This window comes from Ailuropoda melanoleuca, chromosome 8 (genome assembly GCF_002007445.2).
Source record: "Ailuropoda melanoleuca isolate Jingjing chromosome 8, ASM200744v2, whole genome shotgun sequence".
NCBI lineage: Eukaryota > Metazoa > Chordata > Mammalia > Carnivora > Ursidae > Ailuropoda > Ailuropoda melanoleuca.
Genome location: NC_048225.1, coordinates 8032362 through 8044796, shown reverse-complemented (window position 1 = coordinate 8044796; position 12435 = coordinate 8032362). Strand labels below are relative to the sequence as shown.

The following is a 12435-nucleotide window of genomic DNA, read 5'->3' as shown; positions in this document are numbered from 1 at the left end:
AATCTTTTTGTCTCCATAGTTGTCCAGTGTTTTTAGTTGTAATTTATTTTCCTTAAAGTACTTGAGCATTAGTATTTTGGTTAGATTTAGAGGGAAATCCTCAGTCGCATATGGACATCTCATCTTTACGACGAAAGATACATAGTGCTAAAACTTGCGAATGTGAGGTGGATACTGAATTCGTTAATTAGTTATCATTCATCGTCCACACACATATTTGTCAAATTTTCTTGACTAGCCTCTTTTCATTTCTTTGCTTGAAAGACTCAACAATTGTTATGTAAAAAAAAAAATCCCTTCTGCTACTCCTCTTGGAGTATAATACAGAGAATTAGCCACGTGAGTAGCAGCTTGAATTGCTGGCATTGGATTTGTCATTTGAGCTGGCTTTTGATTTGAAGTTTGTATTTGAAGAAAATGTTTTGGATTCCATTGAATTCATGGGACAGTTGTGTCTCTCCTGATAAGCACTCAAACTTGTTTCAGATGACTGTTTATCTCTCTGAGGTGTTCCGACCGGAGCTCCTGCAGTGAATTCTGTGTAGGCCACATGGCCTGTATCTTATTACCAGATCTCTAAACTCTCATTCCAGATCACCAAATATTGTGCAAGTATATCTAACTACTTTGTGTGACTCAATAATAGATAATTTCAGATAAGTTAACTAGCCTGATAAAGGAGAATGTACACAAATTTACATTTCCAGAAAGAGGTTCAGTCAGTATCTCTAAATAATGAATATTTTAATAAAATATGTGATTGAATGCATGTTATCCTCTGTGCCAAATATTAACCTCTGTTATGTTATATATCCACCCAAGATTACAATATACATTTATGTGATTGATACATCAATGTTACAGGTATTAAAAAATTCTCTTATCAACCTTATTAGATATATTTCTACATTTAACACCTTTTAAACATGCAGACTGAAATGAGATCACCATTTTCTTTCTAGATCTAAAAATAAAGCAGAAAAAGAAACATTATATGTAGTTATTTTTATAAAAAGACAATCCACAGAATGAGGAAAAATAGTTGCAGAATAAAGAATTCCTACAAATCAATTAAACAGGGAATCCAATGAAAAATGGGCAAAATACTTGACTGGCACTTCTCAAGAGAAGACATTCAAACGGTGTATAAACATTTGGATGGTGCCCAGTTTCAGAGGCCATCAGGAAAGTGCAAGTTAAAACCATGTACTCAGAAGAATGCATAAAATAAAAAAGATGGAACATACTAAATGCTGAAAAAAATGGAGAGTGACCAGAACTCTTACCCACTTCTGGTGGGCATCTATATTCATACAATCACTTTGGATCCCGTTGGTAGTATCTACTAAGGAGGGAAATATCCACCCCTTAAGACCCAAAATTCCCGGTTCTAAGTAATACCTGACTTGGTACAGTCACATATAGTCACCAAAATACGCACAAGACTATTTGTAATAACCCCAAACTGGAAAATACCCACAGGAACATTAGCAGTGGAAAGAATACATGTTGATATAGTCACACAATGGAGTGTTTTATAGCAAAGAGAATCAGCAAACCACAACTACATGCAACAATATAGATATACTTCACAAACGTGATGCTGAGCAAAAGATAAAGTAACTCATAATTTATGATTCCATTTATGTGAAGTTCATGAATAAACAAAAACAGTTAATTATGTCTGAAGTCAGGATAGCGGTTAATCTCGGGGGGCTGACGACTGGGTGGAGGGGACATGGGAGGCTGGTGATGTTGTCTTTCTTGATGTTTGTAACACGGAAATGTTCACTTTGGACAATTCATGAGGAGTGCATTTATGATATGTGCACTTTTAAAAGCTGTGTTATATTTTAATAAAGTTTTAACGGTAGTTTTCACCCCAGACATGGGTGATAACTATTCACAAAGTAGACGGGGACCCAGGGCTGAAGCCAGTGTTCAGTTATTTCTCTGGGGTGCTGGCTGCTGATCTGGATCTTGACATGTAAGGTCACCACTCTGCATGAGAAAAATGAAGGTATTTGGGGTTTTTCTCTTTGCTGATTATCTGTATACCTTACAAAATATTAGTGTTGGTCATTTGGAATCAAAATATTTGTTGGTTTTTAAAGATATAACTTTTTTTTTTTTTTTAAGCGGGCTGCATGCCCAACATGGAGCTCGAACTCCTAACTCTGAGATCAGGAGTCACATGTTCTACCGACTGAGCCCGCCAGGAACCCCTAAAGATATAGCATTTTACATGCTTACGATAAAAAGACAAACAACCTTTTATATAACAGCAGCAGGGATCATAATGAAAGAAACCCTGAATGGGAAGGCAAGGGACCCAGTTCTAGTTACTTCTTGCCCTCTTCCAGTTGGGTGAACAGGGGCAAGTCTTAGTCTCAGTTCCCATTCTCTGGGATTAATGCTTTACCTGCCTGAAGGCAGATAAACTCTGTGATCTCTTCCTTTCGAACTCTGAGATCTAAATCTACCATCTCCTGTACTGGGAAAACTCTTAAATAAAGTGACTGATGATGTAGCTTTCCATATCACCGTTAATTTCCAATGCTTTGTTCTGCTGACATGTTCAATTACAAAGGTGGCTCCAAACACATGAAACGTTTCAAGGTGTATAGCAAAGTACAGTCTTAATGCAGTAGATCATAAGGACATCTCACCTTCTCTTCATCCCCATGCTGATCTCTTGGTTTTCTTGGGATCTGTTGTTCTGCAGTGAGGAGGGTTTTTAGAAAATGTTCCATATTGGTAAAGAGGAGAAGATCTGTGTTTCTCTTAATATACTGTGGAGAACGTGGAGGACAGAGTTAATACCTTTGTTCCCATTTCTTTTAAGTATTCCTGGATCTTCTTAGCCAGACTGGACCTGAGTATAGTACATACAATTCTGCCTTTAAGATAAAGCAAGACCTCTCCATAGACGGTGGTTGACAGAGGACCGGCCATCCAGATCCACAACTACCTCTGTCTCGGGCAAGTTTTTAACACTTCTAAGTGTCAGTTTTTTCATCTGTAAGCTAGGAATAAAAGTAGCATCTAGCTTATAAGGGCGTAGGGAAGATTAAATGAGATGATGCATGTAAAACTCTTGGCTGAACAGCCGGCACATGGCAAGTATATAAATAATGTCTGCTATGACCTGCCTCACAGTTACCTCTGGTAGATCGGAATATTTCAGTATATAATAGCGTCAGGGTCCATACAAACCTGTTCATTAATATGGTAAATATACCGAGAGCCTCCTTATGAGTCTGGCGTGGGGGCTACCTTAGGAAACAAACCAGACATCTCTGACCTCACGGAGCTGATGTTCTATTAGGCGAAGAAAAGCAATAAACAAGCCTACGTGAATAAGTTACGTAGTCTGTTAGGAAGTCATACAGGAGAAAGAAAAGCAGAGTAGAGTAAGAAAAAGCTGACGAACAGGAGAAAGAGGGTTGCGAATGAGATGCGCTAGTCAGAGCAGGCCTCAGGGAGGTGACACTTGAACAAAGACATGGAGGAGGTAAGGGAGCTGTGCATGCTCTAAAGCCTCAACCTCAGTACCTGGACATTCTGGGGTGGAGAGTATTTTGTTGTGGGGGCTGTCCTGTGCTGTTTAGTGGCATCCCTGCCTTCTAACCACTAGTTACCAACAGCAGTCCTCTCCATGGAGAAGGACAATCAAAAATGTTTGCAGACATTGCCACATGTCCTGTGCGAGATAAAATTGCTCTTGATTGAGAACCATTGCTGTTGCAGGCAGAGGGGAGTGCACCCAGTGTGTCTGAAGACCAGCAGGGGGGAAAGCATGGTTGGAGGTGAGTGACAAAGGGGAAGAGTGGCTGGTGAGGGGGTAGGAGACAAGGGGACTTGGCTTCCTTGGCTTTGACTCTAAGTGAGATGAGGAGGCACAGCACGATTTTGAACAAATCCATTTTCATTTGAAAAGGATCACTGTGACCAGTGTGCTGAGAACAGACTGAGGGGAGGCAAGGTTGGGATCGGGGACCAGTTAGTAAGTATTACAATAATCCAGGTGAGATGACGCATGCTCACACCAGGCTGCTAGCACTGCAGGCAATGAGACGTGGTCATTTTATGGATCTTCTCTGAAAGTAGAGCAACAGGGTGTCCTGGATTGGTTATGGGGTGTTTGTTATAGAGAGGTTTCAAGGAAGATTTTGGCTTGAAAAACCAAAAGAATACAGTTGCCATCAACTGAGATGGGGAGGGTTTTGAATAGAGGAGGTTTGGACAGAAGATGGGTTTGGGGCATGTTGAACTTGAGATGCTTCTTAGACCTGCAAGTGGAAGTGGCTGGTAAGCAGTCGAGGACATGGGTTCAGTTAGAGAGCTGGGTGGAGCTGGAGATAAAAATTTGAGGGTCCTTGACATGCAGATAGGGTTTAAGCTAGAAGATGGGATGAGATCCCCAAGGGGAGCAAATATAGACAGAGAAGAGAAGAGGACAAGACTGAACCCTGGCCCTCCCACACAAAGAGGCCAGGGAGAAGAGGCAGGATCAGCAAAGGAGACTGAGAAGGAACAGCCAGACAGGTAGGAGAAAACCAGGGGACACTGGTATCCTGGGGGCCAAGTAAAGACTATACTGAGGAGAAGGAAGTGAGCGGATGTGTCCGATGCTGCTGTCAAAGGAGGAGAGAGAACTGAGCATTCTCTGGGGTCTGTGGCAGCTGGGGTGTGACTGATTCTGGGGTCATCACCATCACCGTCAACAACCACAAAATAAATCTCTGACTCGGTAACTGATGGGGATCTGATCATAGACAGGTATTTACAGAAATGTACTTAGGAGATCTAGAATCTGATCTCAGATCTACCACTACAAATAGCTTCATGATTTTGGGCAAATAGCTTATTCTCTCCTTAAATACAAAATATGACTAAAAATATGTATGCTACCAAAAAAATATACACGCTACCCATTCTGCAGGATTGCTGGCTGGATCAAATGAGAGAATATTCACATAAAAGTGCTTTGAAATGTATAAAGTTTTATATAACTAATGAGAGAGAAGGTACTCGTGTTTATAACTCAAGAATGAATTGATCTTTAATGGAGGATGACAGTTTGAAGACCATGGATATTTTTAATAGTTAAAAAGCTGGATGGTAGTACTCTCAGAAAGGCGCTTTAAATAACACAGTATTAAGAATATCCTTGTCAGGCTTGCACAGAAAACAACACACTGCATTTCGGTAAATAGGCTACCACTGGGGAATCTAAATTTAATTACTGAGTCACAGTGAGTTTTCTAGATGGAATTCTGCAAATTGATAATATGTTAACGTGGGACTTGAGTTAAGTGACTATGGAGCCCCCTTTGCAATCCCGATAACTCAGAGCCTGGTACCCACCGTCTGCCTTGTGGAACACAGGATTAAAAAATATATTGTTGTATGTGGTGTGAGAAGCAGCCTAAGTGTCAAGGCAGTGTACCACGTGGGGAAGCCAGCAATATCTGAACAGATCAGACACTGAGGCATTTACTCGGTGAAGAAGTCAATTTTTAAGTGACATATACTACACCAGTTAAAATTCGTTACCTCTTCTGATGACTCTGGCTCCAAGCGAGACCCACACTTCCTTTCAAGGAGTGTAGAGAGAAGATCTCTTCCTCTTTCAGAGGTGGGCTGCTCGTCCAGCAGAGCGGCGCTTATGCTTTGGTCAAGCTTACTGTCCCAGGAGACCGCAGACATTCGCAGTGTGGTAGAGAAGGCTTCCCTGAAATAAGCCTGCAGGCCCTGGTCGAGGAAACAGCGAGGGGACCAGATCAGTTCCACTCTAGGTAACTGCTATTAAAGCTTCAAAATTATAGTTGAAAGAAAAATGGGGCTTGGTAAGGATCATCTTTCCTTGCCCTTACCACGGGTTATGACTGTCATTCCCAATTCTGGTGAGGCTTATGTATGGACAAGGAAGTAACCCCAGAAAGCTGTGATGCCATTCTCATAGGAAGACCACTTCTGTCTGAATTCCTACAGAGAAGTGCATGCATTTTGTTACATGCTGTCACAGGAAATTTGATCAGGAAAACCTTCTTCCTGGCCAGGCAGTAGGAACCAGAGGCCAACAATGGGACCTAAGTAGCTTTGAAATGTTGCACAGCTTCAAGAATTTGTTATTCTGGGAGAGAAGCTAAGAGCCCGGTGCATTTATAAATACCTTGTAAAATGGCCTCAGAAAGGCAGGGTTTGAGTCCTGGCGGAAGTCCTTGGCGGCGGTGATGTGGGCCAGTCAGCGGATCAGCAGCAGAATGAAACTTCCCACGGACGCCAAGGACTCTCTCCCAACGAACAGCGTGTTTTCAGCGCTCTGAGTAGAGGAGATACCCACACAGAGATGGCAGCCTCAGGGAATGTTTCCACTACCTCTTCCTTTTCCTAGTTTTATGTGGTCTAAAATAACTTTTGGGATCAAAAAGTCAGAGTAAATTAATGGAAATTTACTGAAGGAAAAATTCAGATGTAGAGGGGGAAAAATTATTGCTTTAGTTCAACTCCCTGAATAAATCATGTTCCCCACTGTCTCTCCAGTTTTTGCTACCCCCGTGGTACAGAAAATAAACTACTAGAAATTCAGAGTGAAGTTACTCATGCATCTCTGTTTTTTAAATCAATGTCCTCCAATCACTGCTTCCTTAGGCAGTAGTTCTCAAACTGTATGTGTAGATAAGAATCACAAGGGAGTGTTCTATTCTTGGGGCCCATCCCAGAATGTCTGGCTCCGTGGGCCGGTTTAAGGGAGTCTTTGGCATTTCCATTATTACCAAGTTCCCCAGGTGGTTGACCCACGAGGTGCAAGGACCACAGTTTGAGAATCGGTGACTTATAGGCCTCTCTGACTTTGTCTTTCATGCCTTTATTGTAATCAGGTTCTCAAATATTCTGTCTTGTCTAAGTGATTTGAAATAACTCTCTTGTTCAGGCAATAGGTTGGCATGGAAAAGCGTTAGTAATTTGGAGTCAGACAGTCTGAGATCTGTCCCTGGGCTCCAGGTGGTGGCACAGAACAGTGGTTAAAAAATGAGTCTGAGTTTAGAACTTGAGTTTAAACTCTTGGTAACACTGTGATCTTGGGAAAGTCACTTGGTCTCAATGGGCCTCAGTCTCCCAATTCATTAAATGGAGATAGCAAGAGCACCCACCCCTTAGGGTTGGGTTGTTGTAAGCTGTGAATGACGTAACACGTGTAAGGCGCACGGCCAAGTGCCTGACGCACAGTACTCAATGAAGACTGAGTTGGCTTCCCTGTCAGTAAAATGGGATTAAATTCTTGCCTACTTCATAGATCACTTTGAGGATCAAGTGAAAGGATGCTTGGAGGGTACAATGAGAGAGTAATTTTTGATCTTATTATTTCCCCTAACAACCAACTAGTTGAGTGTGAACCGTTTCCTAGTCCTCTAGCATTGGTTAACAGTGTCCCTCTCTGATCACTGTTTACCAGTGAACTGTTCACAGTGTTTAAGGTCTGTGTACATCAGCTTCGGGCTGCCACCAAGGCACTGCCACGCCTACATATTTGAGGAACTGCAAGGACAGGAAAAATTTCAATCCCTTTCTGCAGAAAGATGCTGATTGTGCAGGATTAGCTGAAGCTGGAACCATGACTCTTACGGGAAACACCAGTCTGGAACCATAGACTTTGATGACAGAGATTGATTAATGGGCACAAAGCCATTATGATTCTCTGGGCCGGGACATATTCATTTCACTAATTGGAGAAAGCTTTTACATGGTGACATTTATGATGCCTTACTAACTGACTTATTACCAAGGGGGATAAAGAATGTCAGGACTTGACTTGAGCGAGAAAATTGTTTTATAACATTTGGTCTTTTTGCTTCTTTTTAGACCCCAGAATTTTACAAGCCCTCATCTGGGGCTGCATTTGCAGCACCTGATAGAAGAAGGAGCCTTGGAAGGCGTTGTCTGCGGCGTCCATCACAGGAAGACGAGAAGCAATCTGCAGGGTGATTTCAGGAGCCTGGAAAGAATAAGAAACAAATAAAACCAAAACCAAAACCCATCCTCTTGCTAAACAATTCTCATGTGGCTCAGCTGCACAGCACCAACCAGATTAATGGGAAGTAAATGCATTGGAAGGTCAATTTAAATTTTAACAGGATAAGAGGAGTCAGCATACACTACAGGAAAGTGCAAAGAGTATTTATGTGTTTAATATTTATGCTAATTACAAGAATTAATTTATTGCTTTTCTAAATAGAGTGTGGCAGTCAGGCATGGGGGTTCTCGAACGTGATGCCTGGGCCCTCACCCCGCTCTGCTCTCTCCATTGTGCAACCTTGGGTAAGTTAACTCAATCACTTTGTATTTTCCCACCTCACTTTTAAAATGAGAAGAAAAAATAGACATAGGACCCTGGGAATATGGCAGAGGAGGAGGACCCTAAGGTCATCTCGTCCCACTGATATGCTCAGATAACAGCCGCATCGGTGTAACTAACTCAGACAATGACCCTAAGACTCGTAGGACAGACTCTTCACAGTTAATCACAGAGAGGCGGCCACACTGAAAAGAGTAGGAGGGCTGGAGACGTGGTTGGGAATGAAACCCCCAGCAAGAGGAGGAGATAACCACACATACCAGTTTGACTGCAGCCCCAGCAATGGGCGGGGAGCTGACATCTGATCCGACTGCTGATCCCGTCTACCAACAAAAACCTCACAAGGGGCAGTATGAGGAGAGAGCCCTGTAGTTCAGGGTCAGTGCAATCCCAAGGGGTTGACATCTGGTCTGGCTATAGGCCTCACCAACAAGCAAAAACCTCTCGGGGGACAACACAGGGAAAGCACCTGGTAGTTCAATGTGACTGCACCCCTGGCAAATGAGCCGAGGGCAGGCATCTGGTCTGACACAACTACAAGCCCAAGGCGGCCCCAGACTGGCCCCTTAACAGCGTAGGGAACAAACCCTCCCCACAACAGGCAATGTGGACCATTACAGCTGACTGGACTGAAGGCAACATGTCTCAGCGCAACAGTAGCGTAAACACAACACACTAGGAGACACCCCTGGCGCACTGGTCTGGTGAACAGAGGACATTGTACTGTAGAGCACTACTGGGCCTCTTCTTCATATGGCCGCTACTTTCTTTTTCTTTTTTTCCCAGTAATAATATCTTTAATAATATCTTCTTCTTCTTCTTCCTCTTCTTTTAAAGATTTTATTTATTTATTTGACACAGAGAGAGGCAGCGAGAGAGGGAACATAAGCAGGCGGAGTGGGAGAGGGAGAAGCAGGCTTCCGCCGAGCAGGGAGCCCGACACGGGGCTTGATCCCAGAACGCTGGGATCATGACCTGAGCCGAAGGCAGATGCTTAATGACTGAGCCACCCAGGCGCCCCTCTCAGTAATATCTTCTTAAGATACAATTTCTTTTTTTTTTCCAAGTATTCATTTAAATTCCAGTTAATGTACAGTGTAATATTAGTTTCAGGTGTAGAATTTAGTGATTCATCATTTACATACAATACCTGCTGCCCATCACAAGCGCCCTCCTTAATGCCCATCACCTATTTCACCCATCCCCCCCACCTCCCCTCCAGTAACCATCAGTTTGTTCTCCATAGGTAAGACTCTGTTTCTTGGTTTGCCTCTCTTCCCCCTGCCCATGTTCATTTGTTTTGTTTCTTAAATTCCACATGTGAGTGAAATCATATGACATTTATCTTTCTCTGACTTATTTTGCTTAGCACAATAGCCTCTAGCTCCATCCATGTCATTGCAAATGGCAAGATTTCATCCTTTTTTATGGCTGAGTAATATTCCATTATGTGCGTGTGTGTGTGTGTGTGTGTGTGTGTGTGTGTGTGTGTATGTATGTATGGTGGGTGTATATCCATATCTATCATGTCTTCTTTATTGACTCATCAGTTGATGGATGGACATTTGGGCTCTTTATGTAATTTGGCTATTGTTGATAGTGCTGCTATAAACATTGGTGCACATGTATCTCTTCAAACTAGTATTTTTGTATCCTTTGGGTAAATACCTAGTAGTGCAATTGCTGAATCCTAGGGTAGCTCTATTTTTAACTTCTTGAGGAACCTCCATACTGTTTTCTGGAGTGGCTGCACCAGTTTGCATTCCCACCAACACGGCACCAGGTTGCCCCTTTCTCCACATCCTCACCAACACCTGTTGTTTCCTGTGTTGATTTCAGCCATTCTGTCAGGTGTGAGATGATATGTCATTGTGGTTCTGATTTGCATTTCCCTGATGATGAGTGATGCTGAGCATCTTCCCATGTCTGTTGGCCGTCTGCATGTCATCTTTGCAGAAATGACTATTCATATCTTCTGCTCACTTTTAATTGGATTATTTGTTTTAGGAGATTGAGTTTTATAAGTTCTTTGTATATTTTATAGATACTAACCCTTTATCAGTATGTCATTCGCAAATATCTTCTCCCATTCCATAGGCTGCATTTTAGTTTTGTTGATTGTTTCCTTCACTGTGCAGAAGCTTTTTATTTTGATGAAGTCCCGGTAGTTTATTTTTGCTCTTGTTTCCCTTGCCTCAGGAGATGTATCTAGTAAGAAGTTGCTATGGCTGATGTCAGAGAGGTTACTGCCTGTGTTCTCCTCTAAGATTTGATGGTTTCCTGTCTCACATTTAGGTCTGTCATCCATCTTGAATTTATATTTGTGAATGGCATAAGAAAGTGGTCCAAATCATTCTTTTGCATGTTGCTGTCCAGTTTTCCCAACACCATTTGTTGAAGAGACTGTCCTTTTTCCACTGGATATTCTTTCCTGCTTTGTCAAAGAGTAATTGGCCATATAGTTATGGGTTAATTTCTCGGTTTTCTTTTCTGTTCCATTGATCTATGTACCTGTTTTTGTGCCAGTACCATCCTGTCTTGATCACTACAGCTTTGTAATATAGAAGTATGGAATTGTGATGCCTCCAGTTTTGCTTTTCTTTTTCATGATTGCTTTGGCTATTTGAGGTCTTTTGTGATCCCATACAAATTTTAGGATTGCTTGTTCTAGCTCTGTGAAAAATGCTGGTAGTATTTTGATAGGGATTTTATTAATTGATGGCCACTACTTTCAAGAGCAGGAGACTTAGCTGACTTTCCTAATATGTAGACACAAACACAGAATTAGACAAAATGAGGAGGCAGAGGAATATGTCCCAAATAAAAGAACAGGACAAAATCACAGCAAAGACAGGGATGTACTGTATGGTGACTAACATAATATAATAAAAAAAAATTAAAAAAAAATCACAGCAAAGAGCTCAATGAAATCAAGATACGCAATATGCCTGATAGAGAATTCAGAGTGATGTTCATAAAGATACTTATTGGTCTTGAGAAAGGTGGGGAGGATCTCAGCGAGATCTTCAACAGAGATAGGAAATATAAAAAATAACTAATCAGAGATGAAGAGATCAGTAGCTGAAGTTAAGAATACACTGGAGGGGATTAACAGCAGATTAGAGGATACAGGAGAACAGGTCATGAGCTGGAAGAGTAACGGAAAGCAGCCAAGCTGAACGGGACAAAAGAGAATAATAATAGGTAAGAGTAGGTTAAAGGAACTCAGCAACACCATCAAGTGTAATAACATTCCCATTACATGGATCCCAGAAGGAAGAGAGAGAGCAGGGAGAAGAAAACTTATTAGAAGAAATAAGATGAAAACTTCCTTAATCTGGGGAAGGAAACAGACATCCAGATCCAGGAGGCACAGAAAGCCCCCAAGAAAATCAAGCCAAGGAAAATCAAGCCCCCAAGAAAATCAAGCCAAGCCCCCAAGAAAATCAAGCCAAGACATATAATAATTAAAGTGGTAGGAAGTAGTGATAAAGAGAATTTTAAAAGCTGCCAGAGAAAAGAAAATAGTTACACACAAGGGAAACCTCATAAGGCTATCAGCTGATTTTTCAGCAGAACTTTGTAGGCCAGAAGACAGTGGCATGATATATTCAAAGTGCTGAAAGGGAAAAAAAACAAAACAAAACCCTGCAACCAAGAATACTCTATCCAGCAAGGGTATAATTCAGAATAGAAGGAGAGATAAAGAGTTTCCCAGAAAAACAAAAGTAAAAGGAGTTCATCACCATTAAACCAGCCTTATGAGAAACATTAAAGGTAATTTTTTAAGTGAAAAGAAAAGGCTATAATCAGGTGTAATAAAATTAGGAAAGGAAAAAATTTCATAGGTAAATAGAAACATAATAGAAGTAGATTAATCACTTATAAAACAGGTATAGAAGTTAAATTACAAAAGCAGTAAAATCAATTATATCTATAAAAACCAGCCAAGAAATTCACAAAATAAAAGGATGTAAAGTACGGCATTATATAAATAAAACAATGGGGAGGGGATTAAAATTTTAGTGCTTTTTTTAAAAAGATTTTATTTATTTATTTATTTATTATTTATT

General features: G+C 41.3%; 1 protein-coding gene across 3 annotated transcripts in view; it reads right to left on the bottom strand.

Annotated features, from left to right (window-relative positions):
* Positions 1-2693: 2693 nt before the first annotated feature.
* LOC109489917 overlaps positions 2694-12435 on the bottom strand; it is a 26114-nt gene continuing 16372 nt past the window's right edge. For all 3 annotated transcript variants that reach the window (XM_034665729.1, XM_034665730.1, XM_034665728.1), the window contains 4 exons: positions 7916-8002; positions 6179-6328; positions 5560-5757; positions 2694-2792 (listed from right to left, as the gene is read on the bottom strand). In XM_034665729.1, coding sequence (XP_034521620.1) covers positions 6251-6328; positions 7916-8002 — 165 coding nt within the window. In that variant the 3' untranslated portion in view covers positions 2694-2792; positions 5560-5757; positions 6179-6250. The remainder of the gene's footprint in view (positions 2793-5559; positions 5758-6178; positions 6329-7915; positions 8003-12435) is intronic.